A 24294-nucleotide genomic window follows, 5' to 3' on the forward strand; every position below is an offset into this window, starting at 1 on the left:
TGTATATATTACTAACTTCAACTTTTGTTTTGTTTTTCAATGTGGCATCAATCTTACGAGGTGTGTTCCATATGCTCAAGGGTTGGTCATTCAATGGAGACATGTCCAAACATCCAATATGAAGGATACTATGATCAAAATACCATGCTTGGAGGATTTCATGACAACCAAGGGCATTGGAATAATTATTATTCACCTTCATACAATCCGGCATGGGATAATCCTCCTTACTCTTCGTGGAATGACGATCCAGACGTGCAACAAGGATCTTTCAATGAGTTCGAAGATTCTCCATATTCATACCATGACTATTGGCCACAAGCCCCACCTCCTCAAAACTCAGGTATGTCTAATAATGTTGATGAGATTATTAAGGAACTAAATGCTACTACTCAAGCTTTGATTCAGGGACAACAAGCTTCAGATGCTTCTTTTCAAGCTTGGATTCAGGAAAAGCAAGCTCTTGATGATGATTTGGCAGAAAAACTAAAGCGTTTGGAGAACTTAATATCTCAGGAGCACCCTTCTAAACCGATGGCAACTTTAGGGGAGCTCCCAACAACTACGGCTTTGTATCAACCTCATGATGCAGTCCATGATTCAACATTTGATGAGGATGAAGTAATGGATTTGGAGGAGTCATATAAAGAGCAACTCAATGTTGAGACTTGTGAGGACTATGAACAATGCTACATAACCGAGCTTGAAAAGTGGGAAATGGAAGATCCCTTTGATGATGAGGAATCCTGTCATGAAGAAAGTAAGGATGAGCTTCATGCAAACATGTCCCAAGTGCCTGAAATAATCATGGTATCACATGAAGATCCAAAAGGTTATGAGACCACGAGGGAGGATTGCTTAAAAGAGGAGTCCATCAAAGCTCCTACATTTGAGCCTTTATTTCTAGCACATGGAAGACCATCTGATCCTTCAACGCCTCATTCAAGCTCTACACATGTTCTCCCCATCCAAGCAAAGTTTGAGTTTGTTGATCATGTGGAGATGGTGATAAGTGAATATCTCAAATCAGATAAGGAGATCATTCTAGCTGTGATTGTTGAACTTAAGAAAAGAAGGAGACAATGGAAGAAGAGAAAGAAAAAGAGAAGCATCAAATCCTATCTTTCCATTGCTCCCAAGTTACCTAAGTTGCTAGCAAGGGCCCATGAAACATCTTTGAAGAAGCTTAAGCATCTGATCGAACCGCGGCCTAAACCTCCTGATTACTCATGATGAAGAGCTGCTATGTCAGGCTGAAAGACGTTAAATTCAAGCGCTTCTTGGGAGGCAACCCAAAGGATGTTTTCTTTGCTTTCTTTGTTTTCTATTTAGTTCCTTTTTATGTTTTTAGTTTGTGTGCAGGTCATAAGGTTGTAGAGAAGTGTGAAAAGTGTCACTTTTGTAAAAACAGAGTTCAGACGTGCAAATCAGTCTACTTTGGATGACCGCCGTTTTTAGCTCCGATGGAACCAGAGACTGTACTATATATGAATCAAAAGGTCTTTGAGTCTAGTTTCTGTAGGTTTTTACAGAACTGGATTCGGAGTTCATATGCGTTCCCAGTTCCAGTTTGAATGCAGCAAGGTCAGCTCAGGAAAACAGAAAACTGTGCAGTTGTGTCACAGAAAAGGAAAAACTGGGAATATTTCCGTGGTCCAAATGAGGAGTTCTTTACATGTAATCCAAGCTCTATCTGTGTACTACGTTCAGGCTCAAAAATCGCTTCCATTGGACCAGGGATGCTCCCTGTATACAGGTTTGAATGGGTAAAGGTCACTCTGTCAGATTTTCTGTTCGTTTTCCTGCTCTTTCTCTAACTTCACAGGGCTATAACTTTCAACCCACTTGGAGTTAGAAGGTGTTCCACATATACACAGAAAGCTGGAAACGTCAACTTTCACTTCCAAGTGGTCTATCAGTCATCTGACGCTGCATCGAAAAGTTATGGGATCTGGAACATGGGCTGCCGAGACAAAACTTGTGGGTTCTGGAGATGCAACAAGATGATTTCTTTCCTCTTTGGCCTCACTTACTTCTTCCTTGGAGTCAATTTAGCCTGGAGCTTACGTTAGGAAGTCAAGTCCTTCTGGTCTTGAGGTTGGGGTCTTGGTTGTCATCTCCAAAGGTCTACAAGGGGGAGATTTTCTCTACACTTTTTCATTTTTCTTCCTTTGCATCTTGTGATTTCCTTTCTTGACACTTCGATTATGCATTGTTTGATTTAATTTTCCATACATTGAGGGCAATGTATGATTCAAGTGTGGGGGAATTAAGGGAATTTGTCAAATTTGAGTCTTATAAAAAAAAAAAAAATAGCGTTAGTTATTTTCTTTCTTTTGGAGTTTTTAGTTCTTGTTTTCAGTTTTTGTTTTGTTGTTCGAGTCTTAGGTTGCCTCTCAACTGTCTAGGATGAACTTAATCTCTGAAATTATGGATAAAAGAGGATCACAATATTGAGATGATGTTAAAATAATTCTTTGGTTAATTACGATATATGTAAAGCATATGATTGTGTAGTAGATGTGGTTTTTATTGACCTTGGTACAGAATTATGAGCATGTTGATGATGAGTTTTGATTCATAATAACCCTTGTGAGAATTTGAGCTTATTTGCTATTCTTTGTGAGTGTTTATTGAAAAATTATACTCCTATTTTCTTGGCGATGCTTAGTGATCTCATTATCTTTCTCTTTGATTGACTGCTTGCCACAGATTAAGTTTAACGGACTCTAGAGATTACTAGAACTTGCTCTTGTACTGGTCGAAACTTTTATCAATACATGTCCCTGATTCTGGAAAGGATAAAGGCACCTAGGAACTTCCACCAAAGCCAAAAATAGCCTGTACACCCATTTGTGTACACAAGATGAGCCTACATTTAAACCTTTTTCTTTCATCACCCCCAATATTCCTAACCCTTAAACCTTAGTATAGTTATATCCCTACCCTTTGTTCTAAGGATTTAGTGGAGCTAATTCATGAGACAGACAAGATTTTGAAGGCACTACAAAAGAGATGATGAGAAAGAATAAGTGTGGGGGAAAGACTTGTCCATAAAAAAAATAATTATGTATGCCGAAAAGAAAAGAAAAAAAAAAAAGAGAAAGAAAAAAAGTGTGTACGGCAAGAAAAAAAAAGTGTAAGTATTTGTGGATTTTAGTCCCCTCATTGTGGATAAGGAGTTTGTTTTGAAGTGAAGGCCTAAGTACGATGAATTTGGTCTTTGTCCTATTTCACAAGTGTTCGAAGAAAGGTTAGAATGAAGCAAGAGCCCTACACAATGACATCCAGCCCTTAATAAAGACACACAAGAAGTTCAACGTTGCAAGATGCCTTGGTGACTAAAGGAAGACGTCTCAATGCTTCAATGAAAGCTCCGCTAGGTTTTTAGAATACTTTGTGATTTTCCCTTACCCTTTCGTTTCTTAAACCCCTAAACCTTGGCCTCATTACAACCTTGAAGTAAGACCTCTTTGATCCTTAAGATGGGCAGCCTTTGATCTGTGGAGATTGGCTACAAGAGTTGAGCATATGGTTCGGTCCGTTCGGCAAGTAGTTGGTATCTTTCATGAGATCGAAAAAGAAAAAAAATATATATATATAAATTTCGACATAGCCTTTCCTTCTTTATATATGTGAGCTTTTAGTTTGTCGAAAATATTATCATCTCTCACATATATTTGAGTGAAAAAGCTTTTAAGCATTAACCTTGATATGAGAGAAGAAAGAGTGGTAAATCCCGTGAGGTTTGAATCATACTTATTGGAAACATGCTGAGCTCCACCCATCACCATTGTCACATCCGTGTCTTACATGTTTATATGTGGAATATATGTTTTAATTAACTCTCGAATTACTTATGGTTGAATCTTGGTTGCGTGCTAATCTTGATGCTATGAAAGTAAGAGATTTCTGAGACAACAATGTTGAAGGCATAATTTGTTTTGCGTCTTTTGAGTCCTCGTTTTATTTTCTTTGTTTTGATTTTGCTAAGGGACTAGCAAAAGCTAAGTGTGGGGGAATTTGATAGGAGCATAAATGCGACGAATATAGTGTGAAATCCCTTACACTTTTCTTAGTTATTTCCTTTAAAAAGTCAGTTTTAACTTTGTTTTCTTTTTAGGTAGTTCGTGGAGTGATTCAAGAGAAATAAGAGCTGAAAGGGAGCAACGAAGCCATGAAACATGAAGTACTGATGCAGAGGACCAAGTTTGATCAACCATTTGGCCGGAAATTACAAGGGAAGTCCACGGAAATCGTTGTGCAAAACAGTTGCTGCAAACCAGAAAACTGCAGTTTCAGAATCAGCTTTCTGGGAACGGTTTTGAGGAGTAATTATTGCATTCTTCCAGCTGTAACTTTGCATAAAGGGCCAGCTAACCTTAAATACATGATGTTATACTTGAACTAGAGCTAAAGAACTGGTCAGAAACGTCAACGAGGCAGCAGGAAACCAAGCACAAACTAGGCTTCCCGATAAGGCAGAAACTGTCAGCTTTTCACGAAGCTTTTTGGGAGATCTTTTCCGGCGATTTTCTTGGAGTTTTTCGAGAAGGTTATTGATCATTCTAGATTATATGATGTCATAGAACACGTGGGAGTCAAGAACCATCCAGAAACTTGTCAAGATGAAGTCGTTCCTTGTCCAAGAAGGAAGCTTCAGAGTCAGAAATTGAATCCTAGTCAAAACAGGACGGTTTTGCAGAATTCTTCTTTGGACGGATTTCCAGGGCATTTTTGGAAGGTCATTGCTGCTGAAAATATGAAGGAGAGTCCTAGAATGATTCATCAAGAATTTGGGAAGATTATTAAGCCTTGAAAATCATTTAATTGTGCACCAATCAGAGTAATCCTCAAGCAACTAGGGGAGGCTTTCAAAGCAGAATTGGAAAAGGAAACTTGGGTTGTGTATTCCACATATATAGAGGCTCTGAACACGTTGAAAATAACCATCCTACAGCGCCATCTTCTGCTCCCAAACCCTAGCACACAAGTCTCAAAAATTCCCAAGTCTTCAAGAAGAAAAACCGTGCAATTCATCTTCCACCTTCCATCAAGCTTCTGCCGTGACCTATCTTGAAGGAGTGCTTGCATCTAAGGCTGCCTAAAAGTGAATTCGTGGCTCTCATACTCTCCCTTTTACGGTTTTTATCATCTTGTAATCTAATACTCATGCTTTTATTTGTTGAATTTAAGACGATGTGTGGCTAGTTAATTTTTGTTAGGGGCAAGGTTTGAAGCCCCAATTATGTAGAACATATGTTTGTTTAAATTTAGTTTCTTGATCTTTGGTGTGGATTGGTTGTTTATCTCTGATTGATTGAAAACTTTTGCATGTGTATGTTTTATGGTCGCGAACATAGGATTTATGCATGTAATTGGAGCTAGGTTTAGAAAATAATTCACCTAATCGTCTTGTTTTCTAATCCACAAGTATGCAAGGCTTTGGACAAAAGCTGATGTCTTAAACAATTGGAAGAGCATGCTAGGTAGGCGTTCCACACTAGACTGCAACTCTATAATCAATCGTTTCCATGAGATCTTAATGCTTCAAATATGTTGACACTATATGTGTTGTTGATAGGATAGCGTTCTATACCTTGATTGCATGTTTGATAGGCTTAGCTATTGTGCGTTCACGTAGACTAAGTATTTAGGGAAACATTAATAAGGGACATGATCTGCTCCGACTTGTTTCTTGGTTGATTTCTGTTCACACCTTAGTAATTGAAACTAGGTTAACTTAACATTGTTCGAAAGTAATTGGTGGTGGATTTCCGAGTCTCTAACATATTCTCCATCTTATTTTCTAAAAACCTAAAATCAAAATTGTTTTTCTTTTATATTATCTTTTATTTTCGTTAAAAACCAAAAACCCCAAAATATTGTTCTTGTTTAGGATTGCAGAGCCCCTTTCTATCCCCTTCTGTTTCCTGCCATATTTTTCTCTCTTTTCTAGTATTTGACGTTTTTGTTTTGTTTAGTTTCAGATTTTATTTGTTTGATTTTTGTTTTAGTTAGTTTAAATTAGTTTGTTTTTATTTTGTGTGAATAATTTGTTACCCTCAATCCCCGGCTTGAACGATCCCTGCTTACTCTATATTGCTAACGACTACATCTTGCAGGGTTAAGTTGAGCGCTTGTTTTTAGCGTATCAATCACGCTATCTGACGAAAACCTATTAATGTCAACAGGTTTTATGTTAGGAGGAGTTGGCATCTCAGGCCCGAAATCCTTCCTCTTCGTTAGTGAATCCATTTTAACATGGATCGCATCTTTCCATTTAGGCCAATTTTCTCTACGTTGGCATTCTTCAACGGAGTAAGGTCCGATGTCATTGATCTCAATAATCCCACGTCCTCATGTACACTAGTGTAGTTTGTAGAGATCTCTATATTCTCAGGAATTGGATCTAACATTGAGGCTTCCCCCAACAATGTCTCTTGGACATAACCACAATCCAGAATATTTTCATGAGAAGGATTTTGAATATCAATGATTAATGGATCAAGTTGTGCCAAACTCGCTCTCTTCCTAGGGCGAGAATCCATCGAACCTATGGGTCTCCTACGCTCTCTAATGGAACCCATGGCCTATGAAGCCATTATGCCACCTTGTGGCATCACCATACCACCATCCATGGTGGTGGTACCATACCCATCTCCTCTGAGTGGCACCATGTCCTCTTGTGGGGACATCAATCCTTGCAGGCATGTTTGCATCAGGTATATGTGATCTCGTCACTTTTAGGGGATCAAGATGAGACATAGTGGGGACAGATCATGACAATTCCTGTCATTCCTGTTGAACGTTGACGTTCTAATCTCCCCCTAACGACGGGAAGACTGTCTCATCAAAGTGACAATCCGCAAATCTAGCGGTAAAGAGATCGCCTGTCAGGTGTTCTACATAGCGGACTTATAATTGGAGATTTATATCCAACACAAATATGCATTCGTTGCAATGGCCCATTTTGATGCGCTGTGGCGGCGCGATTGGTACATAAACCGCACACTCAAATATGCATAAATACGAGATATTAGACTCGCACCCAATCACTAGCTGTAATGCAAATAAAGGTTGAGTGGCTATGGGTCGTAGACGAATTAGCATAGCTGCATGCGATATTGCATAACCCCAAGCAGAAATATTGGTGCGCATTACCAATGTCCGGGCTACCATCGTAGTCGTTTAATGGTGGCTTTTCCGCGAGACCATTGGGGTGTGTACATGGGAATATGATGCCTAATATCAATTCCCAATGATATATATGCAATAGTCATTAAAAAATTTCGATGTAAACTCTCTAGCATTATCAAGTCAAATTGACTGAATGGGATGATCCGGGTAGTGAGCCCGTAGCCATATGATCTGGGCCAGGAGTTTATCATAAGCAGCATTACAAGTGGACGATAGCGCGACACGTGACCAGCATGTCCGCACATCAACCAACACCATAAAACATCTAAGCAGTCCGTAAGTTGGTTGAATCGATCCACATAATCCCCTTGGATTCTATGTAAGAATGGAATTATTTCTTTAGTGTCCTTTGCATAGGATGGTCTCAATCCTAAAAAACAGGCTTTACAGAATGAAAGATTGGCCTTATAATCAACCAATGAAGGTTTTGGTTGAGCCACAATGTCACAATTGAGTTTGAGAAGTAGAGAGAGGAGCCAAGTCTCCATACATGGCGTCAAAGCCATGATTTTTCCCGGGGGAATCACGGTGCCGGCGTTGGCTGGCCGGGTGTATGGCAGCGGCGCACCAAGGCGCGGCGGCGGTGCAATGCTCTCTTTGAATCGACTTTTGATTCTTACTTCTCTTCGTTCTGAAGGAGGGATGTCCGAGTGAAGTCTTTAGTATTACGGATCATCATGACTTGGGTGTCCCAAACAGTCATGCCAAAGCCTATATGTGTCAGTGTCCCAAAGGTCATCTCTTATAATGTCATTGAACTTATTTACTTGAATAGTGGTTACATATAACCTACTAGAGCGATACATAAGCTTCTCTAATACTCGTTTTCGTCCGTAGTCATTAGAGGTAATGCAAATGAACTTATGTCCATTCTTACTATGTGTCTCCACATATAAACCATTGGCTCTTATATCTTTAGAATAATAAAGTTCGAATTAAAGAATCGACATTTTATTAATAATAATAGCCAATGATTACATCAAAATTTCTAGACCAAAATCTAATCCAAAATAAAAATCAAATTTAGACAAATTGTATGTAATACCCCGAAAAATCCAAATTAAATTCCGTCGTTTTTTAGAAATGATTTCACGATAGTGGGAGCGAGTACGAGGCTTGGAGAAGTGGTGGAATTAGTTTGAACGATTTTATTTCGAAATCGTACGTATTTAGGAGCGTCTCAAAAATTGACTTTTTATACGTATGGAATTTCGGAAAACTTCCTTCATGAAAGTTGTAGAGCTCGTTGATACGATCTCGTGCATATGTGGAACGTAATATTCGGAGTTCGTATGATTAAGTTATGAATATTTGAAAATTGGGAATTTTCTATAAATAGGAAAAATATCTGATTTTTTTCATTAAGGACGAAAAAAATCTGATTTTTTGCGGAATAGTCCCCCCCTCTCTCTCTCTCTCTCTCGCGCAAAACCCTCCCACCCTTGCCGACCCGCCGCCCGACCCGACGCCAGCGGCGCCGTCGCTCGTCCTCCGGCCACGACCCGGCCCTCCCCGAGGTCGCCTCGAGCCGTCCAGCCGCTCCCTGCCACCGCCTTGCCCCGCCGCTGCCCCCAGATGGAGATCGAAGACACCCCAGCCATGCAAACCCGACCCGGCCGGAAATCCCCGATTCCGGCGTTGCATGGGCCGATCGTTCCCATTTTCGTGATCTCCTCTTCCCCCTGATCATCCCCATGTAAGCCTTTCATCACGATTTTGTGTATAGAACGCTAGATCATGGTTTGACTTTTTCGACGTCCCTGATTTAATCTGAAATCTGATCGGACGCACAGGATTAATCCGACTTCCAAGCTTGATCTAGGACGATCTAGGCCAAACCAGACTTAGCTCCAGGTATGGAAGTCGATCACCCTTTCATTTTGAACCAGTTTGTAGTTGGTCACTTTGCCATCTGAGGTGGTTGACCGGCGTTGACCGCCGCGTTGACCGCCCGCTGACCACCGCTTGTGGCAGCGCATTCGACCATATTTTGAATTTTTATTATCTAGGCTATGTTCTACGCATCCATACGAGCGTTTTGATATATTACAAGGTTAGGTTAGAAAAAGTTGATAAATAGTGGATTTACGTTTTTACGTTACTATTTAACGTTTTTACGTTTTATCTTAAGTTTACGATCTGCGAAGATCTGACCATCGTTTTTACTTCAAATTTAGATATGTTGATCGTATGACTGTCCCGATGACTTTGTGTGGTCATGGGCGAAGATCCGACCGTTGGATCTTCGTATAATTGTGAAATAGTGATTCGGAAGGCGATTCGTGAGAATCTAACCGTCGGATTTTCGTATAATTTTGTGAAGATGTTAGTAAGGACGATTCAAGAAGATCTGACCGTTGGATCTTCATTATAATTTTGGAGGATGATCCTAAGGGCGATCCGTGAGGATCTGACCGTTGGATCATCATTAAATTAAGATTCGACCGTCGGATCATCATATAATTAGAATCCGACCGTTGGATTTCAGTATATGTGTGGTTTATGAGTAATTTACTAAGTCAAGATAGTATCTGATTAGGTGATTGACGAATCGAGTTGGTGGACGATTCAGATGGATATGTGGCTTTTAGAAGACGCAGCTGGAATTGGAGGTGAGTAAACCTCACGTGGTTCATATTACGAACCCAATATATTTAATTGCTTTATTTTGCAATCATATGAACTATTGTTGGTGTATTAGACATTCCTGTGTGAATGTCTGTATATATATTATTACGTGAAATAATATGTATTGTTGGAGTTGTGTTGAGTTTATTGTTGAGAAACAATATATTGTGAGGGGTATTGAGTTTATTGTTGAGAAACAATATATTGTGAGGGGTATTGAGTTTATTGTTGTGAAACAATATATTGTGAGGGGTATTGAGTTTATTGTTGAGAAACAATATATTGTGAGGGGTATTGAGTTTATTGTTGTGAAACAATATATTGAGAGAGATGTTGAGTTTTATTGTTGAGGAACAATAAATTGTTGTGATCTGTGGAGATCAATAGGTCACGGGGTGACCATGGCATACTATCAGCGAACCACGCTCTCGCGCCGGGTAGGTGGAACTGAATAGTATTAAATCGTGAACCACGCTCTCGCGCCGGGTAGGTGGAAACGATCAGTTAGAGCTCTAGTCTGTCTGCCAAATATTGAGTGACCTTATAGGGGAAATTGAGAGTAACTCATAAGTGTCTATATATATATATATGAGAGTGAGAAAGTAACGTGGGTTTGTGGTGGTCTTGTAATTTAATAAATCAACAGTTCTTTCTTGTTTACTCATACTAGCTGTCAAAAGCTTACCGGGTTTTGTGTTGTTGCAACTCCCGGTACACTATTCAAATTGTGTAGCGGGTAATCCTACAGGACAGGAGAACCAGGACGGTGATCGTGCGGTTAGAGCAATTGTTAGAGTTTTACAGCAATTGTACGTTGTGAGGTGTGTTATGCTCATTTGAGCTTTACAATATTGCTTGTGAGAGTGAATTGTAATAATGAACTCGAAGTTTCGAGATTTGGATTTTGTAATTGTAATTATTCATGTTTCGGATTTGAATTTATTATTCAAAATTCGGGGCGTGACATTGTAATTACTCAATTATTTCGGTACGTAACTCCAATTAAACATGACCAGGAAAGTAAGAAGAGATATTGGTGGAGCAAAGCCCACTTAAGTACCACTAATCTCAACTAGTTTACTAGACATCATACTTAATTGGGTGAGCCTAGTGGGAAAGAGTTAAGAAAATTGTCATTTATTGATTTAAGGCATAATTGCCATTATATAATTCTTGGAAAATAAAAGACTATACGAAAAATCTGTGACATTTTATCTTCATCGCTAGATTTAAAGTCTCCTTTAACTCGATGTCATGATCATCGTTGATCAGATACTCCATAAAATACCATGAAAAGGATGCTCTCTTGATTGAGGTGTATTGACACAATACATATGGTCCCTAGGACCAATGGCGTTGGAATAGCATCACCTGGCCAAAAGTGGCGCCATGGTGTCCAACCCTTATACCCTCAACGTCATGACTCCGATCCTTTGGTCATGTATTCGCCAATTTTGGCGATTACCTTCTTGAGTAGGTTAATCATATGGATCATATTGTCCATGGCAACTTCTTCTAGCCATTGAACGGTGCTCATGGTAGCCATCTTGAGGCCTACCAAATTCTATATTCACAAATTCATGGTTGTGCCTTTCAACACAAACCATAGCTCCAATTAGCTGATAGAGATCGATTTGTGATCCATTCAGAGAATCTTAATTCAGTGACGAGGAAGGTAGTTAGGGTTTTCTCAATCAATTGTGCTTCCGAACAATATTCCATAACTATTTCAAAGTTAGAGAAGCAGAGATTATTCCATCGTGCTTCTAAGTTTGGAAGATCGTGAATGTTAACTAAAACGTTCACGAAGCGCTACCCAAAGGTTTCTAAAGCTATCATCATTCATGTACTCAAACTAGAGTGCCATCTCTATGTGGCGCTTCATCAGGGTAAGTGCCCTGGAATTATCTATCTCAGTTTGAGAGTCTTGAGCGGTTTTTTTAGAACAGGGCTCTTAGATTGTAGACAATAAATCAAGGGCAATTAGGTGGAGCTCAACATTATGACCCCACATGAAATATCCCATGCTCGTAGAATTCAATGGAGTAAAATCGAGCTCGTTCAAGTTTGACATCCTAAAAAGGAAAGCAAGAACGGATTAATTTAGGAGTCAATGCTTCCACGAAAACTAATATAAGATTTCTGAGCCTCAATGCTACCAAGAAATCGATTTCCAAGAATATTTGGATTAGACCGAAACAATGATGTTTGAATGGTCAAATTTTGACGCTCACGGACACTCTTAGTCCGTAGCTTACGAACGCTCTTAGTCCGTAATATTTCGATGCTTCACGAACACTCTTAGTTCGTGGTTTACGAACGCTCTTAGTTCATATAGCGTGAATCCCCACGATTCCGCTTTTATAGAATCGAACCCACGTTACAGAAAGGTGGGATGTAGAAGAAGGGAGGTTGCAAGTCCCCGAAGAAAAAGAAGAAGAAATTAAAGACAGAAAGCAGGAACTTTAATCTTAAATACTTACTTGGATTTCTTTTCTTGTTCTTCTTCTTGGTCTTGATCTTGAACTCGAAGATGATGGCACACGGGTGTGTAGGAGGAGGAGGACTTGAGGCGATGGAGGTGGTGCACGGCCAAGGGTGGTGTGTACGGGTTTTGGGGTTCTAGGGTTTGATGTTGCGCAGCAGGATGCTTTGCAGATTAATTTTGGCTTCTGATTTCAGGGTTAGGGCTCGTGCTAATAACGTGTTTTAGGATATGAGATAATTGAGAGAGATTGATGAGAGAATTGTATGTATTTCACTATTGATAATAGGAGCCCTATATATAGAGATTACAAAGTACATGCATATTCTAATGATACAAGAAAAACTATTCCGAATAGGACTAGGAATTCTAGAACCTTCTCTCTTATTACAATCATAGAACTAATCCTAGTTTGATAAGGCACGCAAATATCAATATCCTTCAACAATTATTATTACTAGCCGGATTATATACGTATAATTCAAACTTATAAATTTGCTGCATCACGTTTTTATTTAACCGTTTTGTTAGATCAAACTAACCGAATAATACACACATGCACGATTTTTTGACCGAATTATACACTTCCAGAGGTCCTATATTTTACTAACCGTGAAAATAATCACTATGATAAGAATTGTACCCCAGCCATCTAATGCTGCATTTTTCAATCTATAGGTATGGGCCAATATTCAAGAGTCAACTGATGGGAGCACCATTTATAGTATCGACAGACCCGGAACTCAATATGTATGTCTTCCAACAAGACGATAAATTGTTTCAAAGCGGGTATCCAGATTCTGTCCAAAAGATTTTCGGCAAACAACAGATGGGAAACATGCATGTGTTGGTTTACAAATATCTCAAGAGGATGATGCTTACCCTTATTGGCCCCGAAAGCCTTAAAAGGACGCTCCCTGAAATTGAACAAGCAATACACACAAGTATGCAACAATGGACATGTCAAGACACTACAGAAGTTAAAGGAGCAGCTGCAGACGTAATATCAGGGCTTTTCTTTCTTCATTTCTAGTTACTCGATCATCAGCTAGCTGGTCTCTTAAAAAAAAAAAAAAAAAAGACAGCAGATGTGTGTTGTTTGAAGTTTGATTGATTTGGTATTGTTTTGCAGATGATATTCTCTCTCACTGCAAAGAAACTCATGAGTTATGATTCAAGTAACTCCTCAGACAACCTAAGGGCAAACTTCAATGCGTTCGCTGATGGACTGATCTCCTTGGCAATCCCTGGAACAGCTTTTCACAAATGTTTACAGGTACACATAAATCTGTTGGCAGTTTGGCACCATCATTCATGACATGATAGCATTCAAATACAAGCAATTGAAGCAAATATTCATTACACATGGTAGAACCTAAAAAACGGATGATAAAGGAGTTGTTATTGATGGACTATTGTAGCTGTAGGTTAGAGCAAAGAGTTCCCATTTTATGGTACACAATTTGTAGGCTAACTTCCAAATATTAATGGGCACTTTTGAACCCCAAATCAACCGTAACTGAAAAAATGATATCACCTAATCCAGAAAAGAACAGAAAAATTCCAAACCTTACACAGTGAGTAAAGTTGTGAACTCATCTGTAAGTTGTTTTGGTAAGCACGTTGAATCGTCTATACCTGAATGAAGAAGCATCAATTCTTACTCCAGAAATGCTAATAACTTCAAAATTCCAAGTTAGATTTCGAAAACTAACTACATATTGATATATGCACACATTGTTTTCTTGGTCCTGAGCTCCAACAATCTCTCGGAAGGGTAGGGACAGGATATTGAGCAGGCTAAAAGACATGCTACAGGAAAGACGAGCAACATCTCGAAAGCAACCTATTGATTTTTTTGATTACATCCTTGAAGAACTTGAGAAAGAAGGAACAGTCTTAACAGAGGAAATTTGTTTTGATTTGATGTTTGCGCTACTCTTTACAAGTTTTGAAACAACTTCCACAGCAATGACTCTGCTCCTCAAGTTTGTTTCGGGCCATCCTCTGGTGCTAAAGCAATTAACGGTCTGAACTCTCATTCAAACCATGCTGATTTCTCTATTTCATAACCAAAAAATGTTCTTATTTATTATTATTTAATGCTCGTGACAGGAAGAACATGAAAGGATTATAAAGCAAAGGGAAAATGCTAATTCAGGACTTACATGGGAAGAATACAAATCAATGAAATTTACATTGCAGGTGATTGAGTCTTACACTAGTGCTTAAAGAAAATGTACAAATTAACTATTTGCTCTTGTATAGCATTGTTTTACTGATGAACTCACAATTTGAACTCACAGGTCATCAATGAAACGGTTAGACTGGCAAATCAAGTGCCAGGCATCTTTCGCAAGGCAATAAAAGAAGTACAGTTCAAGGGTAAGTACTGTCTTCCAATTATCGAAACTTAATCGTCCTAGTGAATTTCAAATGTTATATATTAAAAATTGGTATGGGCGTGAGTGCAGGATATACAATCCCAGAAGGTTGGTCAGTTCTGGTTTGTTTCCAAGCCCAACACTTAAACCCAGAAAAATATGAAGATCCTCTGGCCTTCAACCCATGGAGATGGGAGGTACATAAAAACTAAGATAGATTGGATTGAAAACCTAAACCTTAATTACCATTATTCTTAGCTCTGAATGCATGATGATGGAATGAATACAGGGTAAGGAGAGTGGTGCATCCAAAGATTTTATGGCTTTTGGTGGTGGCTTGAGATCCTGTGTAGGAGCAGAATTTGGTAAGCTGCAGATGGCTGTATTTGTCCATTGCTTAGTCACAAAATACAGGTAAGCGTTGTTTGGCTCCAAAACCAGTTGGCTTGCAAACTGTCTCTTTTGAGCGAGTGATTGCGCAGGCGTGTTGGGGTAGTCCCTTGACCTGACTTCTTCTTCAAGCGCTGTGGACGAGGAGAGCACCAACCTCGTCACAGGGTTCTTCTCTAGCCTTTCGGAAAAGGACTTTTGCCTTACGGATAAGGACTTTGGTTGTGGTCTCTTGCGTTCACCGAATCGATACTTAGTGTTGTAGACTAAGCAGAGCAATCACTGGGAAGTTGGGAGAAAGCACGGGTTGCGCTAAAGCGTGACTTTAGCTTCGCTGGGTTGCGAGGGCGTTACCCTTGCTTCGCTGGCAGTAACGGTGGCGGTTGCGCTCGCAGTCGGCTCGCTGGGAGACTGGGATTGGAAGTACGGTCGCCGGGTTGGTCTGGTGATGCTGACAGTCGGCTCTTGGAGAGACTAGGACTGGCGCACGGTCACCGGGTTTCAACAAGGTTGAAGGTTTGCTCCGGGGAGGCTTTGTAATCGCTAGGATTGATTGATATGAGAGAGCTCTTTATTCTTCCTTGAAACCTGGTATATATACCTAGGGTTTTGACTGCTCCTTGTTGTAGAAGGACTATTGATTGAAGTTTCCTAGTCAATCTCTGCTACTTGATTCCAATAAGGTTTCGTTTTCCTTATGGATTCCGGAATGGGCGAAGCTATAACCCAAACCCTAGTAGGCTTATTTTTGGGCCCAGGTATCGGCCCGCTGTGCTAGATCCACTAAAGGATATTGCCAAAATTACTTTTGGGCTCAAACATTGCCCCCCAGGCCTCGAAATCAGGCTCATGAAAATGCAACTGATTGAAGGGGACTAAAACGACGCGTTCAATGCTTGAAACGATGTCATTAATGAGGGTTGCGTCCTTTCACTCGCGAAACGCCTTTCTGTCGTATCATTTCCCTCACAAAATCTCTTATTTAAATCCGCAGCCACTTCAGACCTGTCACATCAGAAACTCTTTTAGTCTCCTAAACCCAGAAACCCTCTTTTGCACACATCTTCCTCATCGAAACCCAGAAATGGCTCCCCCGAAAAAGATAGTTATCGATCAAGAAGAAGAAATGAATGAACAAGCCGCCCATTCTTGGGGAGCCAACATCGGTGCCAGCCTGATCCTCCAGACCATTATCCAGAGACCCCTGCTCCTCAGACTCTCGAACAACCATGCCGGACTGGGTCCAACGCCGCGGGATTCTTTCCCGGCCGACGCCATCGCCTTCTATGGCTTACCTGTTCGCCGCCCCATCCTAGTCCTCCGAAGGACTCCTGGGGATTTTACCAGTTGGAGTGCCCCTAATCATCGATCAAAAATAGGGCATTGGCCATCTTTTATCAGTGCGGCGGAGCTTTCCTGGTATCGTGAAGCGCGAGCTCGAGATCTGGCTCGCTGGAACGCAGCAGGTATCACCCATACTATCGATCTTTGTTTTCGTCTCCCGCGCGGTGGCAATCGTTCGCCACTCGCCGCCTTTCTCTGTTGTTGGAACACTGCCACCAACACCTTCGATTTTCGATTTGGCCAAATGAGTATCACTTTATTGGACATTCTCACCATCACTGGCCTACCCATCGACAGCGAGCCTTATCTGCATGGCCAATTCGACTCTGATACCTTTACTTCCACCATGGCCCAAAATGGTCGCAGCGCTCATAGCGGCTCCTATCCGCGGTGGTTGGCTTATTACCGCCAGGAGCACAATGCGACTGGCGGGATTGCTTTCTTGGAGTACTGGCTTTGTAAGTTTATCTTCTGTACTTCCTCCTGTAAACCCACTGGTGCCTGGACCTTGCTGGCAACGGCCCTCTACAACGGCTGCCGCGTGGGATTAGGACAACCAGTGCTGGGTGCCCTCTATCGAACTTTGTACCAAGCCACAATGCATCCCTTCGAGACTGGCATCTCTGGCCCTTTTTGGATTCTTGACTTCTGGATTCAAATTTACTTCCCATATTATCGTCGCGACGACATCCCATTGCTTCCACCTACTGATCAACTCCTGGGACGATGGCTCTGTCGCGATGAAAGGTACACATCCCCTCCTTATTCTGAGTGTTTCACATACTTGTACCTTCTGCACGAGATGCCATACTGCGACTTGGTGCTGAGTCGAAGATTCCCGGCTCCGCTTGAACACGGATTTCTTCCTGGCGCCTCTCACTACAGTGATCGCGCGCGCTTGGCCTTTCGCCGCGCAATCTCCTGTTCTGACATTAGGATTGCCGCTGACGAACTTAGTTATGAACTCTATGCTCCCAACCACTTCGCTCGCCAACTCGGCCTTGTTCAATTAGTTCCATTCCCTCTGTATGATGCTTGGAACTATAACACCTCTTGGCGTAGATTTGGGCCTCTTTCTGGGCCTCCGCCAGCACAAAGCACCCTCGTACTGGTTGACCTCCCTGACTGGGCTAGAGAGATTGACTCTGTGGATGGGACTGAGGAAGGATACGAGGCATGGTGGGCAGAAGTTTCTGTTAACTGCTGGAGGCAACAGCATGATGAGCTATTCGCTGCCATTTTCGGGGAACTGCGATACCCCTACCCTGCCGACGTTGATCTACTTGCTCGCGTCCCTGAAGACGCTGCACAAGTTCCTCCTCCTGCTGCCGAGCTGGCTCCGCGACCCGTGCGAGCCCCACGTCAGGCCCAGGCTGGTATTGTAATCCGCGAACCCCCTCAAGAGGTAAATATCCTGATTCGTGTCTTGTCCTTTGTTCATTTTCTCTTCCCTTTTAATTCAAAATTTTGCTATTCCAGGGAAACGCCCCAACCTCTGGCAGTCGCGCCGCCAACACTTCCCAAGCCACTGGCCAGTCTGGGAAACAAAAGGCAGTAATGACAGAGCTTGAAGACAACGAATCCTCCTCTGATGATGATGACTCGCAGACGGTAAGAACTTTTTTGTTTGAGTAAAACATACTTCCTCCACGAATCAAACCTAATCTTCTGACCCCAACAGATCGCCGCCCTCTCGGCTCGGAAACGCAGTCGCTCCGATCCTCGAACTGACCTATGGGCAGAAGATGAACCAATCGCTGACCGATTGGTAAGACACAAGCCTACTCAGTACTTGTTAGCAATTTCTTTCCATTCTATGCGACCATGTAACAATCCCCATTCGCAGGTTCGCCATAGGTCCTTGACACACACTGAAGAAGGATCTTCAGCTGCTGGTGAAGGCACATCTGCTTCCCAAGCCCAAGCACCAACTATTGTGAACAACTCTCCACCTCCTGCGGGCGCTGCTAATAATGCACATTGGCCTTGATCCCAGTGCAGATCATAGATGATAGCTCGCCTGAGGCCGAAGATAGAGTACCGCTACCGGATGCACTTCACGAGGAACCAAGCGATATACCTGTCCTGGAACAGATAGCGCCTGACTCAATTCCTGTTCCCAGCGAGGCTAACCCAGAGGCAATGCCAGCGGTCGTTGAACGTGAGCCCCCAGCCGAGGAGGTATTTCCTTTAACCAACTAATTCATTATTACTTCCTGGCTTAAATATTCTATTCTGACAATACCTTCTTCCAGAATCCAAATGCCCTCAACACTGAGGACGCTGAAGCTGTAGAGGCAGAAGCTGTTGAACCCGCTCTTAATATGGTTGGCCAAGAACTCCTTCCCCCTGCCCCCCAAGTCACTGAAGCCAGAGGATTGGGAGACCTTCCTGAACCAATGCCAGAGGCAGTACCAGTCGCTGAACCTCCTGAGGTCCCTGTCGCTGAGCAACCAACTCCCTCCACTCTGGAAAGGTTAGCTCGTGTACTCGAAGTGACCCCTCCTGGGGTCGTAGATGAAGCCAGAGAAGGCCTTCGTCGCTTCATGGCCCTGATATCCTGATTCCTGGTGCGCCCGTGAGAGTCTTAGAATATTTTAGGGTACTTCTCCGCGAGGGAGCCATCACTGCAGATCAGTTCCAAGAGGTTGATCAACTGCTGCAAAACCTCCCTCAAGGGCTCAATGAGCGGGCAGTCGCGAGCGCGCAGGCTAGGCAGACCGAGACGCACTATCAGAACCTCACTCAACAAACAGAGACCGTGCGCGATTTCTTGGGTGACCAAGCTAACCTCATTAGGGAACTGACGCTCGAAAGGAACCACTTGAGGTCCCAGATTCAGGCTCTTCAAGCCCGGTTAACTGACGTTACTACCAGGCTTACTCACGCGGAGCCTCAGTTGGAACAACCCCTCGCTGCCTTTGAGACGCTATCCCAGGAACTGGCTCAAGCTCGCGTGGCAGCCCAGCAAGCCGCACAAGCTGCTGCGGATGCTAGTTTTCGCTTAGATGAACTTTTCCTTCGCCTGACCCATGCGGGCCGCAGACTTTTGGGCCTCTAGAATTAAGCCCATGTTTTGTATGAACAATAATATTATTATTAACTTAATATTTAGCCCACATTGCTTGGCCCAAATACATATCAACTTAACTTCTCGAACTGTTCAGCGCTTTAATTTGTTTTAATGCTTTTAAAACTGTTTGAAAAGATTGAAAAGATAATCTCGAAATGGAGCGGTTACCTCCTTGGAGACTGCCCCGCCTCCCACGTGCTTTCAAGTATCTTCATTTCCGAGATCTTAGCATTTAACACCTATTGATACGCTCATTGATGGCAATGAGAATATCACAACCACCCATCGTACGGTCAAGGCCACTGAGACTGGCACTATAAATACCTGCACTCTAGGGAGATGATATACACAATTGAATATGGGTTCCCCAGAGATAGTATCACAATCTCTATTTCTCTTTCTCCAGTTTCTACAATCTTCTCCTCACGATATTAGCCTTAGCCTCAAATTCTTAGGCCTTATGGCTTAACCTCAATACCTGGGTAGGTCTTATGGCCTAACCTCAGGTCCAACCACATGTCTTTGGTCTCTGGAAGTCGCGGTGAAATCCACCGGTTTCATTTAGACTGAAGAACATGTGGTGCTCCCGCCGCGGCGGAACCCGATTCTGAGGGGTCCCCTCTCTCAGATTGCCCGCGTGGAGCAGGAGGAAGAAGGGCGGAAGACCAATATGGGTCGCCTGTTCTTGCTCCGTAGCCTACCTCCAGGGTCTGACTGCGTGACTTATGTTTTTCCCCTGGAGGTAGATGTGGTTGTGAGTCGCGCTCTCTGTGAAGACCATCTCCATCCCGGAGGGTAATCCAACCAAAAGGGTTGCGATGGATTATTTCCTTCCTTTTTGGTCCGGTACAGACGGTAGCGGCTGCAACTCAGATCAGAGGAGGCATGTGGGTGAAGAGAGGGAGAGTATGAATGCCCGAGCACAGCCCCTTCGCTGCCACAAGATCAGAAACTCTCAGTAGATCTGTAACTTTATGGTTTTTACTCTAAGCCACTTCTGGCCTTGTAAACCGCAAATGTAATTATTTTGATTTGCACTTTGTATTGCTCTTTGGCCGCGAAGCCACTTTATGAATGAAAGTTTTTAACACTGTTTGCAAAATCAACGTATAAAATAAGGCCTCAGGTATAGGCCATTACATGCATTCTTAACACCATAATGTCAAAGAAAAGAAATTGTCGACCGAAACTAAAGCCTTAAATAAGGCCAAATTTAAAGCCTCAGATAAGGCCTGAATGTACAGAGTGTTGCCCCCCTAGTATGCGTAGGTGAAGCAAGTACAGGATACTAAGGCCACAGAAAAGGCCTGAATATGGATGAGCGAACCTGGGGAGACTAAGGTTGCCCCCCGGTCTGAGAAGAAGGTTGTTCTGGTGGATCTTCAAACTCCCAAACACTAGGGTAATATTTCTTCAGGAACCGCCCGTTAATGGGATTGCGGTGGAGGTCGCCATCCAAATCTTTGAGGTGAAAGGCCCCGCGCTCCAGACTGCGATGAACAACGAAGGGTCCTTCCCATCGCGGAGTCCATTTACCGCGACCGGTCAACTTCTCGCCAAAAGGCAAAACAGCCTTCCAAACCAAGTCACCCTCTTTGTAACTACGGCCACGCGTCCTCTTGTCATAGGCGCGAGCAATCCGTTGCTTTTCCAAAACCAAGTTGTCCAAAGCTGCCAAGCGTTGCTCGCTGAGATCTTCGTGTTCTTGCCACATCGCCTGAACGTAATCTTCCCCGATCAAGTGATGCTGATCTTGGACGCGCAGAGACTGGACGTTGATCTCTAACGGTAAGATGGCATCATGACCGAACATTAGTGCATAGGGGGTCGTAGCAGTGGGATTCCTCTTTGAGGTACGATAAGCCCATAAGGTCTCATACAACGTATCGTGCCACTGTCTAGGGTTTTCAACAAGCATCTTCTTGAGCAAGGTGATAATAATCTTGTTACTGGCCTCTGCCTGACCATTGGATTGGGCGTAATATGGTGTGCTGTGGACGAACTGGATGCCCAAGTCCTTGACAAGTTTCTCTACCTTAAATGCTGCCCCCATGTCTGACACCAACACTTCTGGAATGCCAAACCTGCAAATAATATTCTGAAAGATAAACTGGCGAATGGTAGCGCCGGAAGCTTCCTTCAAAGGTTCAGCCTCAACCCATTTCGTGAAGAAATCAGTGGCTACAATGATGAACTTATGCTGGAGCGAGGAATGAGGGTGAATCATCCCAATCAAGTCCAAAGCCCAGCCTCGGGCAGGCCAAGGTTTAATAATGGGTTGCATGGGAATATTGGGAATGTGTTGCACTGGACCATGCGCCTGACAGTCTTGGCAACCTTTCGCGAACGCGATACAGTCCTTCAAAATGCTGGGCCAATAATACCCATGTCTTCTGATAAGCCAACGCATCTTGGGGCCTGCTTGATGGGCGCCACATACTCCCGTGTGCGCTTCGCGCATCAACCTTTTGGCTTCGCGGCCATAGACACAGCGAAAGTCTACGCCATCTTCCCCACGTCGTCGCAGCTCGTCACCTCTGAGGAAATAATTCAAGGAAAGAAAACGAGTCTTCCTGTCTGCTGTAGGGTCTGGTTGCTTTAGGTAGTCAATCAGCGGAATGCGCCAATCGACGTCAATAGGCTCGAGAACCGCGACAACTGGATCATCCGGTAGGTCAGGCCGCGCGAGCCACGAAGGCAGTGTGCGGCGCTCGACCTTCAGGATGCGCTCGCGAACGCCATACTTCAATGTAATGCTTGTAGCCAATTGAGCGAGCTCATTGGCCGCAAAGTTGCGCTCACGGGGTATGTGCTCCAAATCCGCCTCATCGAATTGATCTAGAAGCTCAATGGCGCGATGCAAATAGGGTATAAGCAAAAGGCTTTCACACTTGTACTTTCCTTGGAGCTGGTTGATTATAAGCAAAGAGTCGCCGTGTACCTGAACGTCCCTTACTCCCAACTCTAGCAGAACCTCTAGGCCAATGATCAGGGCCTCATACTCTGCTTGATTGTTTGTACATTTGAACTCCAGCTGGAAAGAATAAGAAAAACGATCGCCTGCTGGATTCTCCAGAACGATCCCTGCCCCTGCTAACGTTTCCGTTCTTGAACCATCAAAGTACAGTATCCAGGGCTGCAAGGAGACTGTGGCTTGATACCGGACAGCGTATTCTGGGATGCGCGCTAAATCTGGCCGAGTGATGGTTACAACTGCTATCTCTAACTCCTTCACTACGGGGATGTCCAAGGTAGGGTGGTGTGCCAGGAAATCTGCGATAGCCTGTCCCTTTACTGCATTTTGTGGCACGTACTGTAGCGAGAATTCAGATAAAGCCAATACCCATTTGCCAATGCGGCCTCTCAGAATAGGCCGCGACAGCATGTACTTGACCAAGTCAGTCTGAGCGATGATGCAAGTGGTAAAGGATAACATGTAGTGGCGCAGCTTGCATGCTGAGAAGTACAATGTGAGACACAGCTTTTCCATCGGAGTGTACCTTGTCTCGCAGTCTGTGAGTGTCCTACTAAGATAGAATATGGCATGTTCGACACCACCCTCATCGTCTTGGGCGAGCAGGCTGCCAATGGAGGCCTCAGCTGCAGAAATATATAGTTTTAATGGGAATCCAGCCCTAGGAGGAACGAGCACTGGTGGGCTCGCCAGGTAGGCCTTGATTTTATCAAAAGCCTCTTGGTGTTTATGCTCCCAGACGCGCCTTTGGTACTTCGGTAGGGCGAGCAGCCCTTAAACAAAAAAATGGGCCCTGTAGCTTCAACAGAGGAGAGAAAGGCTGGATCTTACCTGCAGAGTTAGAGATAAAGCGTCTCAAAAAGTTGATCTTACCAAGCAAACGCTGCAGCTCCTTCTTCGTGCGTGGCGGAGATGCGTTGATGACTGCGCTCGCTTTGTCTTCAGGGACCTCAATTCCCCTCTGATGGACAATGAACCCAAGAAAGTCTCCTGCTTGAACCCCAAAAACGCCCTTAGCGGGATTTATTTTAAGCTTGTGCTGTCGCATGCGCTCGAATACTTTCCTGAGATCTGTGATGTGATCTCCTCTTTTCTGAGATTTGACAACCACGTCATCAATGTAAACCTCCAAAATCTTTCCAAGAATGTCATGGAAGATTAGGTTCATGGCTCTTTGATAAGTCGCACCAGCGTTCTTCAGTCCAAAAGGCATAACCACATATTCAAAAACGCCCGCGAACCCAGGGCAGCGGAACGCGGTTTTGTGTCTGTCTTCTTCTGCGACCGGAATCTGGTGATATCCTGCAGTACCGTCCATGAAGGACAATAATTCATGTCACGCAACGGCGTCGACCAACATATCCGCGACCGGCATGGGGTAGACATCCTTAGGTGTAGCAGTATTAAGGTCTCTATAGTCTACGCAGACCCTCATCTTGCCATTCTTCTTGCGGACAGGCACTATGTTAGATAGCCACTGATTGTATTTGGCCACCCTGATAATGCCTGATTTATGCATTTTTTCAACCTCCTCTTTGACGAGGATTTGAGTTTCTGAATTCATTCTTCGCGGTTCTTGTTTCACAGGCCTCTTGTCAGGGAGTGTTGGTAGCTGGTGGCAAACCAAGTCTGGTGACAGGCCGGGCATATCCTCATACTTTTCCGCAAAGCAGTCTTTGAATTCTAGCAATAAATCGATAAGCCTCTGTTTCTCGCTAGGCTCTAGGTAAGCGCTGATAGCCACTTCCATGGGCTCATCTGCTGTCCCGAGATTGACTTTCTCGGTAGGGTCTCTGACTTTGGGAGGCGTGTCGTC

At 43.2% G+C, this 24294-nt stretch overlaps 1 protein-coding gene across 1 annotated transcript in view; it reads left to right on the forward strand.

The window, feature by feature from the left end:
• LOC133742303 (cytochrome P450 87A3-like) overlaps positions 1-24294 on the forward strand; it is a 48703-nt gene that overhangs the window by 18503 nt on the left and 5906 nt on the right. Inside the window, exons 2-8 of the mRNA XM_062169974.1 lie at positions 12992-13313; positions 13446-13589; positions 14090-14341; positions 14429-14518; positions 14620-14698; positions 14788-14894; positions 14987-15111. Coding sequence (XP_062025958.1) covers positions 12992-13313; positions 13446-13589; positions 14090-14341; positions 14429-14518; positions 14620-14698; positions 14788-14894; positions 14987-15111 — 1119 coding nt within the window. The remainder of the gene's footprint in view (positions 1-12991; positions 13314-13445; positions 13590-14089; positions 14342-14428; positions 14519-14619; positions 14699-14787; positions 14895-14986; positions 15112-24294) is intronic.

This window comes from Rosa rugosa, chromosome 4 (assembly GCF_958449725.1).
Source record: "Rosa rugosa chromosome 4, drRosRugo1.1, whole genome shotgun sequence".
Lineage (NCBI taxonomy): Eukaryota > Viridiplantae > Streptophyta > Magnoliopsida > Rosales > Rosaceae > Rosa > Rosa rugosa.